We start from the raw sequence: 27,326 nt of genomic DNA, 5'->3' as shown, positions 1-27,326 counted from the left end.
ATACCGAAATAATCAGGTTGAAGAACTAAGTTGATTTAGCCATGTCCGTCTGTCCGTCCGTCTGTTTGTATGCAAACTAGTCCTCAATTTTTGAGATATCTTGATAAAATTTGGTGAGCGGGTGTATTTGGGTGTCCGATTAGACATTTGTCGGAACCGACTTGATCGGACCACTATAGCATATATCCTCCATACAACCGATTTTTCAGAAAAAGAGGATTTTTGTAATATCTTACCCAATTTAACAGATTGAAGCTTCAAACTTCACCATATACTTTCGTATATTGCGCATATTGTTGCCTGAAAAAATTTATGAGATCGGTCGTATATATAGTATATATCCCCCACAACCGATTGTTCAGATAAGGAACTTTTCGTAATTACTGCCCTATTTTAAGAGCTAGAGGCTTCAAACTTCAACGAATGCTTACATATATAGCATATATTGTTGTCTGAAAAAATCATAAAGATCGGTGGTATATATAGTATATATATGGTGGTATATATAGTATATAGATATAGTATATATATATATATTTTCGCAAATTTTAGCCCCATTTTAACAGCTAGAAGCTTCAAATTTCACCGAATATTTACGTATATAGCATATATTGTTGTCTGAAAAAATCATAGAGATCGGTTGTATATATAGTATATATCTCATACAACCGATTGTTCAGATAAGAAACTTTTCGCAATTTCTACCCCATTTTAACAGCTATAAGCTTCAAATGTCACCGATTGCTTACGTATATATCATATACTTTTGTCTGAAAAAATCATAGAGATCGGCTGTATATATAGTATATATCTCATACAACCGATTGTTCAGATAAGAAACTTTTCGCAATTTCTACCCCATTTTAACAGCTATAAGCTTCAAATTTCACCGATTGCTTACGTATATAGCATATATTGTTGTCTGAAAAAATCATAGAGATCGGTTGTATATATAGTATATATCTCATACAACCGATTGTTCAGATAAGAAACTTTTCGCAATTTCTACCCCATTTTAACAGCTATAAGCTTCAAATTTCACTGATTGCTTACGTATATAGCATATATTGTTGTCTGAAAAAATCATAGAGATCGGTTGTATATATAGTATTTATCTCATACAACCGATTGTTCAGATAAGAAACTTTTCGCAATTTCTACCCCATTTTATCAGTTATAAGCTTCAAATTTCACCGATTGCTTACGTATATAGTATGTATTGTTGTGTCAAAAAATCATAGAGATCGGTGATATATATAATATATTGTAACGAATTTGCTGCAAATCCTCTTATTTGCCCTTTTGCTAGGTTCGTATCGCTAAACTGTTGAATAAATAACTCCAATATTGAATAATGCAAAAATGGCCTTTATTAAAATGCTTCACAATAACACTCAAACTGTGCAACCAATAGCTTAATAACCAAACTGATAGCTAAAATGAAACTCCACTATTCAAAATAATACTGCTATTGCTCGCTAGATATCGTGATAATCAAACTGCTTGACAACTCAAATCAAACTGAATTACTTCTTACTCGCCTGCACCGCTTTTATAGTTTACGCTGCATACTTCTAGGCTCTTCGATTTCCAGAAGTTACTAGTTGTTTCGGCTACAAAATCGCCAGCCACAACTACGTGCACAAATTATTGCCCTCTCTTGTGACCACTCAGATAAGATATATGCATGTGTTTGTAGTCTACAGTCTCCCGCACACACATAAGCGTATAAGTAAATTCATCGGTGTATGACATCTCATCTCTCGCTGCCTTGTATGTAAAGGTTGCTTGTCGGAATGTGTACATATGTGTAGACGCAATTATTGATTCGTTTATGTAGATACATAATGATTGAATTATTGATGTGAATTCACGTCACTGCTTAGCATCGGCCTGGAGATGGCAGCACTCCTCAGTTTTGCTAATATTCGTAACAATATATATGATGGTATATATAGTATATATATAGTATATATATATTTTTTTACGATTTCGGCCCCATTTTAACAGCTAGAAGCTTCAAATTTCACCAACTGCTTACGTGTATAGCATATATTGATGTCTGAAAAAATCATTGAGATCGGTGGTATACATAGTATATATCTCATACAACCGATTGTTCAGATAAGAAACTTTGCGCAATTTCTGCCCCGTTTTAACAGTTAGAAGCTTCAAATTTCACAAAATGCTTAGGTATATAGCATATATTGTTGTCTGAAAAAATCATAGAGATCGGTGGTATATATATTATATACTTCATATAAACTGTCATTTTGACCCCTTTTTTTACGGCTAGAAGCTTCAAAATTCATTAAATTTCATCAAATAGTTTCGTTTACGTCATATATTTTTGAAATACGTGATTCGTAGTCATAGTTTTTACATGCAGACCACAAAAAACGTGAAGCTTTGCATCCTCACACAGATTACCTACCTATTTTTTATTTTATATTTATCTTAAAAATCGTTTAGATATGTTCAAATATCACCAAATGCTTACGTGTATAGCATATATTGTTGTCTGAGAAAATCATAGATACCGGTGGTATATAGTATATATCCCATACAACCGATTGTTCAGATAAGAAACTTTGCGCAATTTCTTCCCCATTTTAACAGTTATAAGCTTCAAATTTCACCGATTGCTTACGTATATAGTATGTATTGTTGTGTCAAAAAATCATAGAGATCGGTGATATATATAATATATATATGGTGGTATATATAGTATATATATATAGTATATATATATTTTTTTTACGATTTCGGCCCCATTTTAACAGCTTGAAGCTTCAAATTTCACCAACTGCTTACGTGTATAGCATATATTGATGTCTGAAAAAATCATTGAGATCGGTGGTATACATAGTATATATCTCATACAACCGATTGTTCAGATAAGAAACTTTGCGCAATTTCTGCCCCGTTTTAACAGTTAGAAGCTTCAAATTTCACAAAATGCTTACGTATATAGCATATATTGTTGTCTGAAAAAATCATAGAGATCGGTGGTATATATATTATATACTTCATATAAACTGTCATTTTGACCCCTTTTTTTACGGCTAGAAGCTTGAAAATTCATCAAATTTCATCAAATAGTTACGTTTACGTCATATATTTTTGAAATACGTGATTCGTAGTCATAGTTTTTACATGCAGACCACAAAAAACGTGAAGCTTTGCATCCTCACACAGATTACCTACCTATTTTTTATTTTATATTTATCTTAAAAATCGTTTAGATATGTTCAAGTTTCACCAAATGCTTACGTGTATAGCATATATTGTTGTCTGAAAAAATCATTGAGATCGGTGGTATATATAGTATATATCTCATACAACCGATTGTTCAGTTAAGAAACTTTGCGCAATTTCTGCCCCTTTTTAACAGCTAGACGCTTCAAATTTCACCATATGCTTACGTATATAGCATATATTGTTGTCTGAAAAAATCATAGAGATCGGTGGTATATATATTATATACCCCATATAAACTCTAATTTTTGCCCCCTTTTTACGGCTAGAAGCTTCAAAATTCATCAAATTTCATCAAATAGTTACGTTTACGTCATATATTGTTGAAATACGTGATTCGTAGTCATAGTTTTTACACGCAGACCACAAAAAACCTGAAACTTTGCATCCTCACACAAAGTACCTGCCTGTTTTTTATTTTATATTTATCTTAAAAATCGTTAAGGTATGTAGATCTGTTCACTATATATTTCTTATCTTATGCATCCGATTATTCGGAGATTACGAACGGGATAAGATTATTTTTCAGTCCCATTCATGAAAGGTATGAAGTCTTCGGCACAGCCGAAGACAGTCCCGTTCTTACTTGTTTTAAATTGAGAAAATTACAAATACCTGCTAAGCGCCATAACCCCCGAAGACTTTTTAGGACGAGCTTACTACTTACACTTTCGGGAAAAATGAATGAAATGTTCCACCCGTCACCTTGGACTACGATTTGATGTCCCTTTAAAAACTTATACAGGCGTAGTTAGAATTTTGGCTTCTGACTTATTAGTACTAAGAACTCACCGTCCATTTTGAAACAAAAATGAAATAGTTGAACTTTTTTGAAACCAAAATAAGTTTGTTTATTCGAGCCCGTCTAATATAGACCCAAATTTATTTACATATATGGAATTTACTATAAAAAAATACTCGATTCGAAAGTTGTGGATCATGTATGAACTTTATAAGCCAATTATATATTTAATAATAACAATTTTAGAATGACAAAACCTTTTCTTGCTCATGTAATATTCCCAGCCAGCATTTTTTGAAAATTTTGATAAAAAAATATTCAAATATCATACCCCAAGATGATTAAAAACGTTCAAATTTAAAAGCATTTTCTGTTCGAAAATTAACGTATCGTCGGGAGAAAAATGTACCATAAATGTGATTATTCTTGAATAATCATTTGTGATTCATATTTCGAAACGCTTTTTATTCATATTTGATATCATTGTAAAATTGAGCTTTAATTGTTTTAGAGTAATATTTGACTACTTTTCAGAGTCATTTTCTGATCATATTCGTGAACATATTTCAATCGTTTTGGTTGAGATTTTTGAATCATTTTTGAATGCGATTATGATGCATTTATTCTTCATATTTCATTCAAAATAAGATACTACATAATAATTTTATTTCATCAGGGGAAGAAAGTATGCGGGAGTGAGCTATTTGAACCACAAACCTGGTCAAATAGCTCACAACTTTTGTATTGTCCAGCTATTATGTATTTTCTGGGAAGTCGAAGGTGGAGAAATGGTTGGGGAAATCTTCGGGCACGAGCAGCATTTGCATTACATTGTCTTGAAGAATGTCTTAGTAATAAAAATTTTATATTCATATTTTTTCTGAACTTCATGATTGAAAAAATGTGTGTATGTGAAAAAAAAAAGATTTTCAATGGAAAGTAAGGTTTTTACAGGTACAAAACTCATTATTCAGTCAACAAATATAGTCAGAAAACACTCAGAATGCTGATTGAAAAATTATTATAAATTTTTGATCACCTAAAGTAAACACATTTGATTCAAATATGATTCCAAAATGTGATTGAAAAACTATATTCAGTTTTTGATCATCAAAGGTAAGCATATTTGATTATTTTTTTGTTGGTTTTTATGAAATATTAAAATTTAATCATAAAACGACTTCAAAAATGATTCCAAAAAGTGATCAAAAAATGCTTTTCAGTTTTTGATCATCAAAGTTATTCATATTTGACTATTTCTTTTGTTCAATTGTATGATAACTCATTATTTAGTCAGAAAGAGTAATCAAATTGTATTTATATGTAGGGAAATTGAAAATTTAGTCATCTAAATGCTGAGTGGGTTGGATAATATAAACAAATATTTAAACATGAAAGTATACATTCGCCCGTACATAAAAATATGACTTTCTGCACTTAATAAAAAAAAGGAAAAGTTAAAAAGGTACATTTATATCTATCTGCTATCAATATATTAGTGCAATATTAGTCGTATATACATACATACATACATACATAAGTCACTTTTTATTAAACAACTTTCCATTAGCACTTTTTTCTTGCATCGTGACAATTTGATTTTTCAAACGTTTCATATTACTGCACTCATAAATCTCACATTATTGTTGTCATCAAAGCACAAACTTGTTGTATATTTTGATTTATAGGTGTCACTAAACTCTGATCTGCTATATAAATAACAATTTCATATTATGTTGCTACTGCTGCAGACTTATGGTGGGAATATTTTTCTCTTTCGAACTTTTCTATTGCAAAGGCATACACTTTTTAGAGAAGTTTGAAAGTGATCAATTCGTAATGCTGAAATTTTCTTTCCGATTTTTCCGCCATCCATTTTTTCGTTCGACGTCAGATTTTTCCAGATCAATTTTGGATACCGTTTCAATCTAATGTTCAGTTTCGGATCAGATTTCGATTTTGGTACCGGTTTCAGTCTTATTATATTCAAAATTTACAAAATTGATGAACATATTGACAAAACTAAAGATATCGTTCGAGTTTCGGGCTCGGATTTAGTTCCGGTTTCCTTTTTGGTCCTCGTTCTAGTATTCTTCACAGTCCCGCCTGCGATTTTAGTTTCGATTTTTGATCAGGTTTCGCTCTTATGTTAAGTTTCGATTGAATTTAGAGTTTGGTACCGGTTTCTCGTTAAAATCGAAATTTACAAACTTAACCACTGCGGCCGCCACACCGAAGATCTTGGCTTCACGCCCCTGGCAAAGCAACATCAACATTTTAGAAACAAGTTTTTTCAATTAGACGAAAGTTTTTATAAGCGGGGTCGCCCCTCGCCAGTGATTTGGCAAGCACTCCGAGTTTATTTCTGTCACGAAAAGCTTCTCAGTGAGAACTCATCTGCCTTGCAGATGCCGTTCGGAGTTGGCATCAAACATGTAGGTCTAGTCCTTCCAATTTGTAAGAAAATTTAAAAGGAGCGCGACATAAATTGGAAGAGAAGCTCGGCCTAAAATCTCTTCGGAGGTTATCGAGCCTTACATTTTTTGAATCAACATATTAACAAAACTTAGAGACCTCGTTTCAGTTTCGGACTCGGCTTTGGTTTTGATTATAGCTTTAGTTTCCGTCTAGGTTTTAGTTCCAGCTTCCGTTTTGGTAGTCCTTCTGGTATTCTTTTCAGTTCAGGCTCCGATTTCATTACATATCAGTTTTGGATTCAGTTTCGATCTAACCTTCAGTTTCGCTTTGGATTTCGATTTTGGCCATGATTTCAGTCACGAAATTCTCAAACCTTATAAAGAAATAAACAAAAATTGAAGAAGAATAGAAGACAGGATCGCGGTTCGAATCTTGGTGAAACCTTTGATAATATTACGAAATTACCTGATGATGATTACGTGGCGGTTTTCGAAATGGTACCATCGCAATATGCCAGTAATTGTTTCTTTCTTTCTTTTCACTTTCTCTTAGAAAAAACATAATAATTGAATACTCAATTATTATAAGCCGGTGTTAAGCTCATGAATTCTTAATAATAAGTATAAATTGAACACACCATTAAAACAAACAAACACAAAAATAGGATCTCGTTCGAGTTTCGGGCTCGCCTTTGATTTATGTTCCGGTTTTAGTTTCGATCTCAGTTTTAGTTACGTTTTCCGAATTGGTTTGCGCTTTGCTGTGATAATCTCGGTCTTGGCTTTAGTTTTGTATTCAGTCACAGATTTTTTTTTGTCTCCATATTATTTCTGAATTCCAGTTCACAACTTAGTTTATGTTTTGACCCGCCGCCAGTTTCGGACTCGGTTTCAGTTTCGATCTTAGTTCTGATCCAGTGCCGCATTCAGTTTCAGTCGCTGTTTTTGGTTCCCTAATAATATAACCAAGATGAATCAATGAACAAATTAAAGTCTAGGTTCGGTATCGATTCCAGTTTGTGTTTCAGCTAAAGTTTTGGTAGTGGTATATGTTTTAATTTCCCATACTGTTTTGAGTATGGTTCAAGTTTCGTTAACGCTTTTGGTTTGTATTTAGTGTCGGATGCAGTTTTGATTTCATTTTTGCTGTTTCCGCACGCTGCTTTGGTATTTTGTTTTGACCCCTTCCTGTATTCAGCTTCGTTTCCTGTTTTTGCCTAAGTTTTGGATTCAGTTTCGATCTCGTGTTCAATTTTGGGTGTGGTTTTAGTTTCAGTCTAGGTGTAGGTCAAGTTTTTGGGCCGATTTTTGTTCTGGTTTAAACTTGGTTCGGTTTGAGCATCGGTTTTAATTTTTTATGGGTTATAGTGTAAGTTTTGATTCGTAGACTACAATGCCATACAAATAATTTTATATGAGAGCGCGGAAACACGTTTAAAAAAAATTATGTGCAAGTACAAGGACCAGGTGAAAAAGCTGTATCTGTGCCAAAATTTTCACTTGTATGTATTACTATTTAAAAGCCCCAGCGGTCAAGGCATGCCCGTCGTAAGACATGATAAAAAAATCATCTAGCGCAAGCCTCGAGGGATCAACAATTATTTGCTTTCGGGGAGCGTTTACAGCAACATTTTTCTCGATTTGCTAGTTTTGCTTAAAAAAAAAAATATGCTCATATATAGAAATATTGTGTGTTTGTTTGCACAATTCATCTAAACGTGAACGCTAATTATCATGTCTGCATATTGCTTCAGTAAACAGCCGGAGGTAACAATAAATGACTAAGCTCTTAGCTTTTCTCATTCATTTGTAAAGAAAACAGAATACAAATAAAACTTCCGAACTGAAAAACTGTGTAAACGAATAAGAAAAAGCGTGCCTACAACGAGAAATGTTATGTACGCGAAGCCCGAAAGCTTGGGCCATACGGGATCTCATTTGCAATCCCAGCACCAGTAGAATAGGTGAACAGTTTGGATATTTTTTGTCAGATGAAGAGTGGTTCAAATACAGAAATCTTGTACCTTCTCGTAAACCACATCAATTCCATTTTGCTAATTTGCATGATTCAGATCATCTGGTCACGACACTCTGATATACCCGTCCCTCAGTTTGTTCAGACATTTTTTCCACCACAGCAGATCATCCACATTCACGAGATAAAAAGAAAAAACCCCAGAGGCGCACCCTATCTTACTTATATCTAATCGTTCGCTACACCCATGCTAAGGAAGATGCCTTGCATAAAGTCTTTGATATCCGTTGCCCTTCTAGTTTAACAACCAAATGAAGAGCTTTTTCTCTAAATCTGCTCTTACAAAAGTCGTACTGAGTTACTGGAACCCGTTCTCGAAAAATCTTTCCACTTAACTAAAGACCAAGCAACAGTGTTGCCACTTCCAAAACCAATTCAGTGGTAGATTAAAAAAAAAACCGCGGTAGATATCCAGAAAAGCGTGAAAGAATATTGTGTTCCAATCAAATCAAATGATTTTCATTGTACCCGGAAAATGTTAACCGAGATCGCCAAAATGTATTTTTTGCATGAAATAATAAAGTTAAAATCATTTCGGGTGACCAGAATAGTATTATGAAATACATATTTTCCCGTATCGTGTTATACAATCACGTATCGAAAGCAATTTTACTCAAACGATAAATACGAAAATGTCAAAAGGTTCGTAAAAATGATAAAAAGGTATAGATCTAATGAATACTGGTAGCGACTATTTCCCATTAACCATTTCAGAGCTATTGCGACTAAAAAAATTTATTTCAATCACGGATCTTATAATACGATACGGCCTTTGTTCTGAAAATTGCTGATATCAACATATTGGTAAACAAAATTGTGGAAGGTTTTTAAAAAAGAAGGTAGAAAGGGAAATTTTCCAAAAATGTGATAGATCTACCTCAATCGTGGTAAAGAGACTACAGTGTCGAACAGGTGTTTCAGCGCTTTTTGAGGGACCAATACTGGATAATCGACCTCAGCTATAACACATCTGTTTTAAATTTGGCATAGTGTCTTAAGTAAGAACCCGGTTAAGCTTTTTTTGAAACACTCGCAAAAAGATCTGGTAATGCGACACATGTACTCCTATGATTTTTGACGAGCTGAATCCGAATCGGCTACCGGACTTGAAAAATCAGACAAAAAATTACTGGCGGCTGAGCGTTTTTGAGACTAAGGCCAAAACGGAACTCGCTAGGCAAACTATGATATCGGATTCGGTTCAATTTTGTTTTTGGCGGTGTAATATATAATTTTGTTAGACTATTAAAATGCCAGTTTTCGAGGGTTTCATCAAGACGCTTTGGAATACACGTATCGCGTTACCGGTGCGGTGACATAGGGTCAACGATCAAAAAGTCAATTAACGTTATGACCACTTCAAATACCATAAGATCTTTATGGCCCTTCTTTATTTGACTTAATGAGCATTTAGTAAATTTCCGTATGACCTTTTGACTATTTCGGTAAACCGACCACAACCACATACTGCAATTTAAGATCAGCACAATAGTAAAAGAACGTCTGCAGGATTGAATAAGTACTAAATTTCATTAAATAATTTCTTATTTTTTGAAATAAATCCACCCTGGACCAGTACTAAATCCGATTTTCGCTAAAATGTAAATCGCGCGAACTTTAATTCCAAATTGTTTCAAAACTTTTTTATTTAAGACCAAAATATATGAAAAGTAGCGCCGTATCCAAAAATATTAAAAGAAATTCAGACACATACAGCCAAAAAACAATAAAACTTAACTGCAATTAAACAGTTGTTAAAATTTGAACACGTGGAGTTTCGAAACAAAATAATTGACCTTATGGCCACTGGAGAAAGAAAGAGTTGGCTTTATTGCCACATCGGAAAAGCAGGATGGTCACAATGTCAATGTGGTTCGCATTGTAACCATTTGAAATTTGGAGTTGTGAATATTTCATGTTATAGCTTCAATTGACTTTGTGGCCATTTTAAGAAGTCATAAGATCAATTGGCATATAGCCGTTGACCTTATGTCACCCCTCCGCATTGCCACATCCTACAATTTTTTTTTTGTTTGTGTGAGGCAGTATTACATACGAGCCTAATACAATTGTGTAATGGGTTTTGTGAAAGCTGTTGTAAGTTCTCTTCTTTTCGGGATTGAATTGAAGTCACCAGGCCTATAGTATTTCCATTTGTTTGATTATATCGATATGTTTTCTCACACGAACGTACACCTATGAAAATTGCTAGCAGCCAAACGCTAATACAACGCATTGAAAATAATAAAAACCGCTAGAATGAGGTCAATAGTCTATAAACAGTAAAAGACAAGTGGAAGTAAAATTGGATTGGCAATCAAAATTAAATGTTCACCGCTAGTGCTCAGTAGCAAATAAATTATTAACAAGAATAATCACCCTTTTCCTGCATTTCGATTAAGTTCCCGTTCTGCGCTCCGCTTAAATCGAAGTTGGGTATTCTGCATTACGACGGAATTGTAACGAGAGGAAAGGCAAATGCTTTTTCAAAATCAGCTGTTTGTACGGAATGTGTGAACATTGGAACAAAATAAAAATTTGTAAAAAACACTCAAAACCGTTATATTTTATTATCCACGCCATTTTGTACAAGAAAGAGCAATAGAATATATTTCCGCAGTATTATATTTTTTTGAGTGAAGTGCTTTCATAATTGTAAGTGTGTTTTTGTCGTTGTTTTGGCCAATTCCCTGCCGTGGCCACCAAGTTTTGTTAAAACGGATTCCGGCACGAATACAGTTGACATTTTCTGAATTTTATGGATGCTACTTTCATTGCACTGGCCCAAAATACTTTATAAAGATTTATTTATTCTTTCCGCAAGGATTGTTTATGTTTTCGCTCCACCTTCCTCTACTCCGGCAGCTTGCTTTGGCATATAACTGGACCCAACGAACAGACACACATTATAGCTGTCTATAATAATGGAATCAATAGCCGCGGCATTATTTGTGGAGTTGGAAAGCAACACATACGAAAATGTCCAGGCGAGAATGGAAAGGCAAATATTTCGAGATTTGTGTAATCCATTTGAGATGAGTGATGAATTTTAAGAAATTGAACTTAAAAGTGGTAAAGTTTAATGACTTATTTTCTTATTTAGGATCAAAAAAAAACTTTCGACTTAATAAGGATGCTTTCAAGTATGTGTTAGATACTTTTGCGGGGCAAATTCGTACAAGGACTTCAGCATCGACATCTGCCCTCAATATCCTAGTAGCTGCTTTGAGAATTTTGCAGAAGGCAGTTACCGGCATGGACCAGGGGCGGATTATAATGTAGGAATGGCAGAGTCAACAGTGTCAAAGTCACTGTCTACGTTTCTGGATGTAATGCAACCAGAAATATGCCCTCAGTGGATAACATTTGAACAAAGTGAAGAGGAGAAAATACAAGCGAAGCAAGAATTTTATGCAAAGGCTAGCTTCCCAGGAGTCATCATATCCCGCTTTGTTGCCATTAAATTAGCCAACGTCTCATTCTGCACTTGTGTTGGAAACATATAAAAAACAATCACCATCAAGCCTTTTACGTTTCTCAACAAGTTTTACTTACATTTTTGTTAAAATTCTGTTATAAATTAATGAAGAAATAAAAAGAAAATATTTTTCCGCCAACAAATTTGCAACTTAGAAAAACGGAACTACGATCGAAATGCAGAATACACAAAATCGAACGATTCGAAGTTGGATCAAAAGAGATTGGAACACAGAATACCAAAGTTGCCAAATTGAAAAAAATTCCAATCCAAGTAGAAATGCAGAATAGGGGTAAATAGTAGAGTTTTTATAATAATTCTGGTAATTACAGATCAGTAAGCTTGTTGATTGATATTCTCAAGGAACGTTTGAACAGCTTTTGGAATTTCTTAGCACAGAAACTATTTGAAATGAAAAACTTCCTTTTACTGATGGTACGGATTTGTTTGCAGACCTCAAACTCGTACCAAAAACAAATGTTTTAGTATAGTAACCTAAAATACTAGTTTCTAGCTTAATAAATTTGACAGATGAATGCACTCATACATGCACACAAACATTTTTTTGAACAGGTAAACTGATTCGATGTTTTGGACATTTCCATTTATCCCATCGACTAACTACTATGGTCGTGAGAATTCTTCATTCAATAACCAGTTACTTTTACAAGCGTCTTAAGCTAGGATTTCACTTTGTTAATAAATTACAATTCAAATCTTAACTTATATACATTTAACGCGAAGTCAGGTATAATGTGCGAGATTTATTATTATGATTATGATGTGCTGATGGACAAGCCTAATATAAATTTTCCTCCAATTTTCTCCCAAAGAAATTCGCTAGCTGACAAACTTTGATATTAAATAAAATGAAAGTTCCGAAAATCTTAACTGACATTGGAGTTACGGCAATGTAATTACTGTTATTTGACGCGAACATTGCTGAAACATCTTTGAATTTTTATAAGCACATTAGGGAGTGTATTATTTGTCAAGTTGTTTTTTTTTTCTTTTTTTGAGTAATAAAAATAAAATAAATGCAAGGCACGATAGCTCTCTAGATATTTAAGGCTCCTTTTTTCCTACTAATCGGCGGGGCGGGACCTACATGCTTTACGCCGACTCCGAACGGCATCTGCAAGGCAGATGAGTTTTCACTGAAAACCCTTTCAGGTAATTCTTTACATAAGATCAAAACTTCTAAAACTCGTCCAAAAGTATCGGGTGACGTGCTTGGGACCCAGGACCACGAATGCAGAAATATTTGCAAACGAAATTGCAAATTTTCATGTGGTTGTGCAGTTTTGATGATTTCGTTGTACCCACACAAAACTGTTCACGTTTAGTTTTGATCTCCAAACCCACCGAGGGTAATTTTTATAAGCAATGCAGCAAGTTGTTCTGCGCAAAAATGCTGTGGATTCCACCTCCGGTTTCGGAGCGCTCCGGGTCCATTTTTCGGTTTTTGGAAATATTTTTTGACAGAAATAAAATTTTTAATCTAAGCAATTTTGAAAGGGACAAACATACAGAACCGTCTATTTGTTCGATTAACTCTTCGTGTATACCCTCACCTTTTACCCAAGATTCGATACTGTGGCGAATATTAGCAATCCTTACACATCACACGCACACCCACAACAGCAACCTAAGCAAATGAGGCAAGAAACAGCTACGCATAGAAGTACACAGCAGCTAAGAGCGTAGACGACATTACTCACACATATACACAGTAACAAAGAGCGCATATGACATTAGATAAACTAAACACATATGTATAGAAGGCAATATCGAATATGAAAGGCAGAGAGATGAGAAAAAGTATATAAGCAACTGATTGAAAAGGCTGTTCCCAAAATGTCTATACCCTGGGAGAAATAGAACTGGGGCCTGGGCGTCGGGATGACCAAGAAAATTCATCGTGATCATATTAATTCGCTCCCCAGATGGTCGGGCTAGTACCTTAAGGGTGCTTGTTACCGGAACGTGCCGAATTTCTATCTGGCAAAGGACCATAAACATCGATAACACTCCAGAAAACCCTCGAGGAGCGTCTTTATCGCTACAATAAGAAGAAGAAGAACTAGATAGCGCTGTAGACTACTTCTGTTAAAATTTTCGTTTTCCGTTTGCCAAAAAATCTGACGATTCATTATAAATTTTGGTTTGATTTCAATAATCAAAACTTGCGCATCCCCGCCTGAAACGTTTACTTATCGAAACCCCAAAATTTTCTGCTTTTTTTTATACTCAGAGTATATTAACTTTGATTGGATAACGGTTTGTTGTACAGGTATAAAGGAATCGAGATAGATATAGACTTCCATATATCAAAATCATCAGTATCGAAAAAAAATTTGATTGAGCCATGTCCGTCCGTCCGTCTGTCCGTTAACACGATAACTTGAGTAAAAATGAGATATCTTCACCAAATTTGGTACACGAGCTTATCTGGACCCAGAATAGATTGGTATTGAAAATGAGCGAAGTCGGATGATAACCACGCCCACTTTTTGTATATATAAAATTTTGGAAAACACAAAAACCTCGTTATTTAGTAAATAATACACCTAGAATGTTGAAATTTGACGTGTGGTATTGAGACTCTTGATAAAAATTGGAAAACAAAATTTTTAAATGGGCGTGTCACCGCCCACTTGTGATAAAATCAATGTTACAAATATTATTAATCATAAATCAAAAATCGTTAAACCTATCGTAACAAAATTCGGCAGGGAGGTTGCCTTTACTATAAGGAATGCTTTTAAGAAAAATTTACGAAATCGGTGAAGGACCACGCCCACTTTTATACAAAAGATTTTTAAAAGGGTCGTGCACGAATAAAATAAGCTATATCTTTGCAAAAAAGAGCTTTATATAAATGGTATTTTATTTCCCAAGTGGATTTATAACAATAAATAGGAAAAACTTCAAATTTTTAAAAATGGGCGTGACACCGCCCCTTTTATGACTAACAATTTTCTATGTTTATAGCAGAAAATATTTCTAGTAAAAATTAACGGAATCGGTTAAAGACCACGGCAACCTAGATATAAAACAAGTTTAAAAGGGTCGTAGACTAGAATAATAAGCTATAACTTAACAAAAAATAGTTTTGAATCAATGATATTTCACTTATCAAGTTTTATTGTAAAAGGAAATGGGGAGACATTTTTTTTTAACGGGCGGTGCCACGTGTTATGTAGAAAAGTAATTTATCTGAAATGGAATGTACAATTGAAGCTCACGCTGAGTATATACTGTTCGGTTACACCCGAACTTAGACACCTTCACTTGTTTATAATAAAACCAACTATTTAAAATGTCTTGTTAGCGAACATTACTTCAACGCTCATTTATGAGCTAAGCTCGACTAGACCTGCAAGAAAAATAGGACCACTTCCACTTCTTAGCATCACATGACACTCATTGTTTATGAAGAAACGCAATATTTTTCGCAAGACACCTTAATGTAAATATGTAGCAAGAAGCGTTTGATCTAAAATTGAATTTTTTCACCATATTCGCTCGTCAGATGTTGATAATGGGTTGGGCTTCACGCTTCAACATTTTTTATTTTGCTTGCAAATTTAAAATGTTGTTGTTGTACTCCTTTTCTGAATGTAAGTATTCAAACTGCGTATATATGTAAACGTTTTGTTCAGTAACTGGCACACATCGTTCTTTCTCCGATTGAATATTTCAGCTTCCTTTTATACTTTTTGCTTAATAATGATTCGAGATGAATCATTCGGATATAATGATGACATATACGTAAATTGATTATAGATTTATAGTCAAAAAAAAGTTAAGGCGTGATATACCTCCGAGGGGAATTAGGCCGAGCTTTTCTTCCAATTTTGGTTGGGCTCCTTTTTTAATTTTTCTACAAATTGACAAGGGAGGAAAATACATGTTTTATGCCGATTTTTGAATTTTTGCGGGAAGCTTTTTATGACAGAAATACACTTGGAGTGTTTGCCAAACCACTGCCGTTGAACGACCCGGCTTGGAAAAAATGTTCTAAATTATTTTTATGTTACTTTTCCCTAACCTTTAATCCAGGACATTCGGTGTGGGAGGCGATCACGCTACCTTGACACCAAGGCTCGGATTGCGGAGCTAAAGAACATTCAGATGGAATGTTATCCTCCGCTTCAACAGTTGGTCAGATGTCTATTAATACCCAGAAACCTGAGCATCCCAACAGACATCTGATTGATGAACCAGCACCACCTAGTGGCTTAAGGAGTCATCTCCGTAAGCACTTTGAGGAAATACGGCACCTGAGAACCCAGCCGTATGAAGCGAAAAAACACAAGCAGGTCCTTGGTGAACTCCACAAACAGGCGTCGGACCTTTATGCCGGGAATTGCCCGGTGAATCCAGTACTCAAAGAAAAGTATCCAAAACTCGCGGAAGAGGAACGCATACTCCACAGGGAAACGCGTGTCACTCTTGCTCAACTTCGTTCTGGATACTGTAACAGGTTAAACTCTTACCTCTCCAGAATCAACCCCGACATACAAAATGTATGGCCCGCTTGCAATATGTCCCACATGACACCAACCATCTCTTTAATTGTAATGTGGAACCAACGCCTCTAACACCCCTTTCCTTATGGTCTACCCCTGTTGAAACAGCAAGTTTCCTTGGATTCCCGTTAGAGGATACTGATGACAATTTGTGATCGGTCGCGGCTGTTAGGTGGGGCGAAGCACTGCTACAACAACAACAACATGTCTATTAAAGCTCTGCCGCCGAAATGTCGAAGGATGTCGGTGATTTTGAGACTACGGTGGCCACTTGTTCTCTGCTCTGTACAGTTAGGCTTCGATCCCGCTAGAAAGCGCTTAGCGCAGCTAATATGGCTTACAAAAATGCATCTGTCTATGGCTATTGGAGTATTAACAGAGTAGATCCTAATGGGAGTGCATGCGATACGCTTTAATATTCTGGAAAGACACAGCTGTCTTAGATGTTGGAGTGACGACGAGGTGGAATCATCCAAAATCCAAGTTATGTTTATTCATAACTTTATCATTATTGCAATCAAGTATTACCGTGAAGGAGAGAGTGAAAAAAGCCTCGACTGCACTTTAAGCATGTAAAATAATGTTGGGGTATACGTGGGGTCTATAGCCCTCTCTCTCATTGCATATTTACGGCAATTATAAAACTTGTTTGGGGCACTTGTTTGGTGGGATGCCACAAAAAAAATAACCTTCATCAAAATATTATAAGGGGTATACAGGCTATCAATGTTAAGCATAGTGGGCGCCCTGAAAACAACCACGACGGCTGCACTGCAAACCATTCTGCATATTCCACCTGTACACTTGGTGGCGAAGAACATAGCGTTAATAACTGCAAGGAGACTGAATGCCTCGGGGCAGCTTGAGAGCAGACCATACGGCAATAGTAGTATGGCGCCATAAAATACCAGACGAACAGGCCACATAAATCCTTCGCTGTGTTTCGATGAGGCTCTTAGAGCCACAATAGGGGTGAATGGTGGCGCAAGGGCCCTCAAATGGCAACAGCAGACAACATGACACACTTGCACACCGATGTTTCCAAAGTAATGGAGGGAGTATTGTCTCGGTATACTGCGCTGATCCGAAAATAAAGGGATCCTACAAGCTGCGGAACCACTGTAGTGTTTTTCAGACGGAAGTAGTAGCCGTGACCAAAACAGAAGAAACACTAGAGGAAAACAAATTTAACTGCAGTTGCATTCAAGCAGCAATTAAGGCAACAATATCGCATGGCTCAACATCTAAAAATGTATTAGATTGTAAACAATCCTTGAAAAGAATCGGGTCCCTTTACTTATGGGAATAGATGGAAATGAATAATAGGATGAGCTAGCTAAACAGGGCTCATCTCTCAAAACTTGACGTTGTGGCGTTGAGCTTATGTCTCTTCTCAAGATAACTTCAGTAGTTGCATGTTTTGAACAACTGACCCAAGCTAGGATCAACTTTAATTTAGCATCACCAAGTCGTAAAACTGACGAAGCATCCCTCATAAATACATAAGAATATATGCATATTTCAGAAGCTTTGTGGCATGTTGTTCTGTTAAACATGAATCCCTTGATGGACATATATTTTAAAAAGATAAACTGTAAGAAATATCTGTGGCTTAAGTCCCACCACAAGGCAAAGTGTAAATACGTGCTTGAACTTCAACAAAAATTATGAAAAGAAGTCTTTGTTGTTGTGTGATTTAACATCCATAGAATATATTCATACAAAAGTATGTAGACAAAATTTAGTCTTTCAAGCCTTGCTTGAATGCATCCAAACTGCATAATTAAGCGGATTTTTTACTTTTTACGAGCTCATAAGAATTTCATTTTTCCGTCAACAACTTTGTTCACAAACTGTGGTTTGTATGTACGAGTACATACATACTTACAAGTTACCTACATATATACGTACTATATACATTGTACATAAAGAAATAACTTAAGAGATGACTCTAAATCTATGGGAGCTCATTGTTGTGCTTTCATAAAAAAAAATGATTTTTTTGTTTTGTCACATTCCCGTTGGAGCATGACAAACCACAGACCTTAATTTACTGAAGCGTCTTAATCGAGGCATTTCACCTTGTGGGATTTTCGTTGATATTCATGTTTTAAGGTAATGCTACTATCTGGTTTACATTCGATTCAGTTGTTGAGCATGATTGGGTTGGCGTGACTGCCCCCTAAGAAGGGCGAAACTTTGATTAGAAAGTACATTGTGAGGTTGGCAGTAATTGCTAGGTTGGACGAATTTACACTCTTTAGATAGTTCCCAACCCCTTCCTATATAAAGGGATGGCTCCGATCATTCAACTTTATGATCCCTCCACATACTCCCAGCGGGTTAGGGAGTCAGAATATACCCGCGGTAGGTATGCCTGTCGTAAGAGGCGACTAAAATACCAGATTCAAGGGGCTGTGTAGCGCAACCCTTCAGGTTGCCAGCGCCATATATAGCTTCTCCAAACCCAATTGTCAACCTCACCTATCCGCGGCGAATCCTGTTTCACTAAGAAACGAGGAGCTCCTCATGGAACTTGGGGGGTAGGGAGGGAGGTGATGGCCTGAAGGTTGAATGTGGCCACATAAATCGTTCCCGAGATGGTCGGGCTAGCACCTTAATGGTGCTGTGGTACCGGAGCGTACCGGATCTGTATCCGGCAAAGGACCATCACATCTATAACACTCCCCAAAGCCTTCGGGGAGCAACTTTATCGCTACAAAAACAACAGCATCCCCTCCACAGTGCACTGGAGTGGGGTTGGAGTCTTTAAGGTAACAGTGTTCCCTGTTTTGTGCACAAACTGAACAAAAATCGACAACTCCGTCGAAGCAGACAGTTTAATCAAACTTAAGTTCACGCAACACATCCGTCTGCCAAGCGCAATTAGAATCTGCCAATTGTAAGTAATAGCAACTGGGGTATTTCATGTTAGAAACTTAATGCGGTATGATCGCGAAGTGATCATAAAAGATTCTCGTAGTGATATCAAATCACTCACAAAATTATCCCAAAAGGGTTCCTGAAATAGTTCTTATTTGGTCTTCAACATACACGATACCCTCTTTTCCAAAATTAAACCTTAGTATAGATTGACCTGGCCGGTCCGTGAAGACCTCGAATAGACTGAATGAGTCCATAATATTACCAAAAGTTCGCTCAACGACTGAAATGAAAAAATTCTATCAAAAACCAGGAGCTTTGTTATAAAATAACACCATCCTCTTGGCAAATACTAAAAGCTCTTTGAGACTTTTGCTACTTGCTCTTTCTAGATCTGACAACTGTGCCAGTATTAACCAACCCGTACCTGCTATCACTGACTAGGCTTATTTTAGAAACATGCGATGACGGAAGGCAGTGTTAAGTCAGAATACCCATCATGAGCCTACAGTACTCTTTTTTTATGACAAGAGTAGCTATATTAGTCTGAGACCTGCACATGATTTTCGATTACGGCCCTGCGCTTGGTTCCCCGCCTTTCCTGGTCGATCATGTGCAACTACCGCCCAATCTGATTGGGACGTCTACGGTACAAACTTCAAGTGACGCGCTGTTTTTAGCAAGCTCATTCGCTTTTTCATTTCCATCTATTCCCATATGCCCAATGGCTCAATATATACAGATGTATACTTCTCCATATACTAATTCTTTCTAGCTACAACCAAGATGAACTCAAAAACTTCAGAACAAAGGAAAGATGAGAAGGAAAGGTGATAGCGATGCAAGCTGGGGAAGAATAAATCGCTATCAGCAATGATTCGGATGCGGGTAGCGAGGGAAGTGTGTAGTCTGTGCACTAGGTAAAAGAGTGTTCTGCCAGCCAGGACAAAGAACTAGCAACTAAGGAGACCCGAAGAACCCTTTTACAATACCGTGTAGCATTAAGAATTGTGTACCTATTGGGTGCAGCAGTCAACCCAACCGACAGTGAACGCTTAGTGTGGGCCCGTGGAAGAATGTCGAGATCAGTTCACTGTCAAAGGCTTTGCTACGAGCAATCCTCAATTTTGCAGCCGTATCGACCCAACACGAAAAATTGCTTTTAAGGGGCAGAAAGAGGAGGCTAAACGCTGCAGTCCCAGGAACTATTGGTCAAGCTAGCCTCAATAATAGGAATGCTGGGTCTTTGGTATGACAAACGAGCACAATACCTCCATATGACGGCAAGTTATTTAAGTTCGAATTCAATTCACGTGCTTTTCTTGAAAGTCTGAAAATGATAATAGCAGCCCTCGTATGTAGGTAAATAACATTTTAAAAGCCAATACTGGTTTGACACTGACAAAAGGCCAAGAACACAGTATAAGCATACACAAGATCTTCATAGCCATAATAGCTATAGAATCATGCACCAATACACAAACAATATCAAGTTGCAACAATGAGCAACAGAGAATCGTTTCCCATTTGCCAGCACTTTTTTCTCCCACTTTGTGTCTTTGTTCTTTAGCTTTTATACTCAGCTGAGCAGAGTTCAAAGAGCATATTAATTTTGTTCGCATAACGGTAATCCGCACGCCATAAACTAATCGAGATAGATATAGACTTCTATATATCAAAATGATCTGGGCGAAAAAAGAAATTCATTTAGCCATGTCCGTCCGTCCGTAAACACGATAACTTGATTAAATTTTGAGGTATCTTGATGGAATTTGGTATGTAGGTTCCTGGGCACTCATCTCAGATTGCTATTTAAAATGAACGAAATCGGACTACAACCACGCCCAATTTTTCGATATCGAAAATTTCGAAAAACTGAAAAAGTGCGATAATTCATTACCAAAGACGGATAAAGCGATGAAACTTGGTAGGTAGGTTGACCTCACGAATAATAGAAAACTAGTAAAATTTTGGACAATGGGCGTGGCACCACCCACTTTTAAAAGAAAGTAATTTAAAAGTTTTGCAAGCTGTAATTTGGCAGTCGTTGAAGATATCATGATGAAATTTAGCAGGAACGTTACTTCTATTACTGCTAAATAAAAAATTGCAAACTCGGATGACGAACACGCCCACTTAAAAAAAATGTTAAGTATAATTTTAACAAAAAATTTAATATCTGTACAGTATATAAGTAAATTATTTCATTCAACTCCAGTAATGCAACTAAATACAAAAATATAAGAAAATTTCAAAATGGGCGTGGCTCCGCCCTTTTTCATTTAATTTGTGTAGACTACTTTTAATGCCATAAGTCGACCAAAAATTTACCAATCCTTTTGAAATTTCGTAAGGGCATAGATTCTATAACGATAACTGTTTTCTGTGAAAATGGGCGAAATCGGTCGAAGCCGCGCCCAGTTTTTATACACAGTCGGCCGTCTGTCCTTCCGCTCGGCCCTTAACACGATAACTTGAGCAAAAATCGATATATCTTTACTAAACTTAGTTCACGTACTTATCTGAACTCACTTTATCTTGGTATAAAAAATGGCCGAAATCCGACTATGACCACGCCCACTTTTTCGATATCGAAAATTACGAAAAATGACAAAAAAATGTCATAATTCTATACCAAATATGAAAAAAGGGATGGCACAATGTAATTGGATTGGTTTATTGACGCAAAATATAAGTTTAGAAAAAGCTTTGTAAAATTGGTGTGACACTTTCCATATTAAGTAGAATAAAATGAAAAAGTTCTGCATGGCGAATTCAAAAGCCCTTGGAATCTTGGCAGGAATACTGTTCGTTGTATTGCATATATAAATAAATTGGCGGTACTGGGCAGATGATGTTCTGGGTCACCCTGGTCCACATTATGGTCGATATCTCGAAAACGCCTTCACATATACAACTAAGGGCCACTACTTTTTAAAACCCTCATTAATACCTTTAATTTGATACCCATATCGTACAAACACATTCTGGAGACACCCCTGGTCCACCTTTATGGCGATATCTCCGAAAGGCGTCCACCTATAGAACTAAGGCCCACTCCCTTTTAAAATACTCATTAAAACCTTTAATTTGATACCCATATCGTACAAACAACTTCTAGAGTCACCCCTGGTCCACAGTTATGGCGATATCCCGAGATGGCGTCCACCTATAGAACTATGGCCCACTTCCTTTTAAAATACTCTTGTATACCTTCCATTTGATACCCATGTCATATAAACACATTCCAGGGTTACCCTAGGTTTATTTTCCTACATGGCGATTTTCCCTTATTTTGTCTCCAAAGCTCTCAGTTGAGTATGTAATGTTCGGTTACACCCGAACTTAGCCTTCCATACTTTTTTTTTTTAATCGGGTCACTTACATTGGTTATACTTCTCCAAAAGCACCGGTATGCCATTTTTGGTAATGTGTGTGTATTGTATAGCAAATAATTCCAAGAAGAAGCAAAATCAACTCTGATAAAGCTCAGCTACTAATTTCCGATCGTATTGGTTTCGATATTATTTTTGGACTTTAAGTATGCACATTTAAATAAAAAGAATACAAATTTTCTTCAATTCACTTTTTACTAAAACAAATACAAAAAACAATCACTTTTATAGCGCTTTCACGATTTGCATTTATAATTTATGCTGTTTCTTGTTATAATACCGTTTCTCTTTTGTGTTTAAAGGTGGATTAAATGTATGAGGAGCTTATGCAGTTAGATCTTAATCATTTTGTACGCAAAGAACATCAGACGGAAGCGTTCGATAAGAAATCGTATTCGTATAAATAGAGCGTTATTTAAATTTCACGTGCCGTACACATCGAGAGCTCACCTTGGACTGACTTGAAAATATGCTAAGCGATTTCTTAAGCCAACATAGGTACACAACTGTGATTTTGGAGCCCGTTTTGTGTTCAACAGCTGCTTGGCTTGGTTTATGGATCGGTACGACAATTCACAACATAATGAATTTGGCTGCTTGCTATAGCAGGTTTTCTGTTTATTTTCTGCTCTTTCTCTACCACAAGAAATTATGTTTTCTTCTTTATTTACTAATGCATCCATCATTTAGTACAAATATGTAAATACATTAGGCTGTCCATTGTTTTAGAAATTGGCTCTTTTTTGGTCTAACAAAACTAAAGTTGGATTAAGGGATGCCGAAGCATGGTAGATTAGGTTAGGTTGAACTGGCCAGTAAGGACGTCACATAAACTAAATTCTAAATATCCTTCTTCTATATTTTGGTCTCATTATAGTAAAGAATCAAACTTAGAAGAACTTATTCAACTAAAAAAATATTTTGAATAAAATATGGCGCGATTTTTTATTCCAAATTTTCACCTAGAACGCTTCGTTTTCAATATTCCTGTCTATTTTTATTGAAAAATCGGATGAAAAACTGGTGAAGAGACATTTAAGCTCTTAGATCGATAATTGTTAAGGATTGCACTGCGACCATTGGTCTTTTGCGCCCCCATCCCCTTCACAGCACCTCACCCAAGTCGGCTTCCCGGGCGAAGCCTAGTATTTGGAAATACTCAAAAACTAAGCTCTTACATAAAACTCACTTTCCGGACAGTATAGCAGGTTATCAGCACTTACACCCTTATTAGTGGTAAAGAAAAAAGCCTAGCATCAAAACTCAACAACCACCACTTTCAACTTATTCAAGTTATCGAGACCTATGAGTCAGGAAAATCCACGGAGAACGCTATTCATAGCCTCACGGAAAAAATCCGAAAAGGTTTTGGAGTCTAAAAATATAGCCGTATGCGCTTTTTGTCGAAAACTGGGCTTTCGATAACACGGCACATCAAGTTATCGAACAACCGATTATTGGGAAGGATATAAGCCCAAAATGATCAATCGCTGAGTGTTATCAATACGAAAGAGAAGAAAAATCAGGCTTGAGCTGGAAGGGCAGCTTAATCAATGGTGGCCGCTACGGAATGCCCTCAAGAGGGGGAGTACTCTTTCGTCTCTTTTCGACCCTAGTCATAGATGACTTTCTTCAGTTACTGCTGCAATGGTACTGAAGGTTTGTCTATCAATCCTAACAAAACTATCCTAGTCCATTTCCCTTCATAGGAAATCCTGTATTGCAATCAGCCGACCCTGTCCCAGAGGTTTGATTCACGGATTTGATGCCGGAAAATTGGGGGCTGACATCTATGAGCCGAACTTCAAAAAACCGATACCTATAGGATGCTGCCCGACTATCCATGCAAAAGAAATCAATACAAAAGAAGCTTGAGCATGCTAGAGAATGTCTACTAGGAAGCTTACCCTCGAGGACTGTCCTCATTATATCAGACAGCCATGCAACGGTCTACACAATTACTTCTAAGCTAGTGGGTGAATGCTTTGGATTGCTAATTGGTCTGGGACCCAAATACAAGGTTTTGTTAGGATGGTTTCCCCATCGGGGACATGGTGATAATGAACAGACAGTGTCATGGATATGCGTACGCTATGAAGCTCAAACATTCACTCGGACTAGGGTACCAACATTCGACCTGACGATGTAACCGTGTTTCCTCCACAGCTAACTGCTGCATATTTCTCAATTACAAGAAAACCACCGTCGCAGCGGACACCATAGGTTTTTAGGGGGTCGGAAAAACAACTTCTGCGATAGGAAAAGAACACTGACTATAAGGCCACGCTGTGTAAGAGGACCCCAACGCAGAGTTGTTGGAAACGCTATAGTGCCGCGAAGAGAGACGCCTGTTTAAATGACAAAAAATTATGCATGGAGCTTCAGATGCTGGCTGACAGGAATGCGCTTCTTATCGGGGAAACCCCATTAGGAATGGTCATGGTGTACGTCGAGGAGAACGTGCTAAATTTATGAAGGGAACATTTCTCCTTATAGCTAGAGAGGAAAGAGCTGCTCAAAAATGGAGGCGTAGAGTTAGTTAAAGGATGGCCAAAGTGACCTGACCAAAGTCGAAGAAATTATTGGCCCTTGTTAGATCTGGTAGATCTACAAATGACCAGATCAGAAGTTGGTCATACCGTGAATGAGGTATAGACGAAGTCATTGCTATTATCAAAGAAAGATTTAAGGCATAAGCACCTTGCAGCCACGCCAACGCACAGTGTTTCGTGTAGAACAAGCTAGCTGGAAAAAAACAAAGTTCTTATTCCAAGAAAAGTGTAATGAGAAATGAAAGAAAACAAACAAAATAACTGGATTTCTGCTTTTTTTTGATATGTTTGCTCATATATATTGAGTAATTGAAGTAAGAAGGCAGGAGTGACCGTAAAATGCATTGATTAATTTTCAAAATTCTTGTTGAATATTAAGCTTCATATTTCTTTTAAGTGAACACTTTTATATAATTTTTTTGATGCATTCTAAGCCGAAGGTAAGTAAAATTTTCTAATAGTAATTCTTTTGCAATTAGAGTATTTTCAATATATTTAACATTCTGTTATTAATAAGAAAAGGTATTTTTTCTCTATATTTTTAACTTTAGGGACAAAAAAGTTACATACATCCGCGGACATCCGGGCTAAATTTTACATATGTTATAGTCGCAAGTATTCTCTAATAGTAGAAAGAAAAAACCATTGCGAATTCTTTGCACATCTATTTTTAATTTTTTTTTTTGTAGATTTTGTTATCTCCACATATAAAATAGGATGTATGTACGTACCAGCTCCGACGAGATATTTGAACCTTTAAAGCTGATCTACAAACGGCAAAACCAATTCCCAGGTACAGGGAACAAACACGTAGCCATAAAACACACAAAAATAAACGCGCAAGGTCAACAAGAGCACACCAAAAGCAAAAAGGCGAAGATCACTGACTTCAACCTGCCACAACCTACCGCACCAGTCACCAAGGCATAAAAACAGGTACACACAAAACAATCCTAATGTAGGTATAACCACACAGGAACGCTACACAAAACAACCCCATTTGGTAGCATCTACGCCAATACCTGAATGTAATATAAATACTGCACAACTGATAACAAATCAGAACGATCAACGACACTTAAGATGGCAGCACAACAATCATCAGCTATTCACCCTGTCGGAAAACCAACAACACAAAGCAGTTTAGTTATAACCGTACCAAGAAGGGAGTTTTTTGACATTTGGGTTCAACATTCGAAGGAAACCAGATAAAAAGAATTATTGAGTTTTGTTGTACTTAAGTACGATTTAAGCGAAGCAGCCGAGTATTCGATAAAAAGTTTAAGCTTACAAATATCGGCATATTCGTCGAAGCTGGATCAAAAGTGGAACACTTCTGGAAGACATAAGGAGCGAGTTTTGAATAAAAACTCGGAGTGGATTTCGAGTCCAGACTTCACATTTACAATAACGGTGGATTCAAAGTTGCCATCAGACCAACCAACCACTTCTTCAGGTAACCCCGACCCCGGAAAACGAAAGAAGGACTTTGTTAGCCGCAGTGAAAAAACCAAACGGCGTGGAGTGGATGACCTCTTGCAATCTAGAAGTCCTGGTGAGTTACTTTATGCGGCAGAAGTATCAACGCGTATGTCCGGCAACAGAAATGTTGCTAACATTATAAAAAAAATCACAGGAAACCACTCAAATATCCGGCAAAAGATGACATGTGAGCCAGATGCAAGATAATTGAGCAATGTAGAAGCTTTAGCATACTACGTAGATAGCAAGTCGACGACTCATGGGTACAAAACGACTTGGAAGTGGAGCATCAAGGCAGGCCATAAGGTTTATCCATCATTTTATAGTCTAAGAAAAGCTAAGGCAGAATGCTATCCAAATGAAATTGATGTGGGTGAAACACGTGCGGAAATTAAAGTCCAGTCCTTATTAGATAAAACTGTTGAGCGTTTAGTTTTAGCAAATCAAGACGTTTTTGTTAGTTTATTACCTACAAACTTGACGTATACTTTAATCAGCAAGTGGGGTTGCGATGGAAGCTCTGGACATAGCACATATAAGCAAAAGTTT

The 27,326-nt window shown here is 36.5% G+C and overlaps 1 protein-coding gene across 1 annotated transcript in view; it reads right to left on the bottom strand.

Annotated features, from left to right (window-relative positions):
* The window catches only part of LOC137252239 (uncharacterized), a 59,006-nt gene extending 35,793 nt beyond the window's left edge, over positions 1 to 23,213 (bottom strand). Inside the window, exon 1 of the mRNA XM_067787669.1 lies at positions 22,734 to 23,213. Within this exon, the coding sequence (XP_067643770.1) occupies positions 22,734 to 22,769 (36 nt within the window). The 5' untranslated portion in view covers positions 22,770 to 23,213. The remainder of the gene's footprint in view (positions 1 to 22,733) is intronic.
* Positions 23,214 to 27,326: the final 4,113 nt, after the last annotated feature.

This window comes from Eurosta solidaginis, chromosome 5 (genome assembly GCF_040869045.1).
Source record: "Eurosta solidaginis isolate ZX-2024a chromosome 5, ASM4086904v1, whole genome shotgun sequence".
In the NCBI taxonomy this organism is placed as follows: domain Eukaryota; kingdom Metazoa; phylum Arthropoda; class Insecta; order Diptera; family Tephritidae; genus Eurosta; species Eurosta solidaginis.
This window is presented reverse-complemented; position numbering and strand designations above follow the sequence as displayed.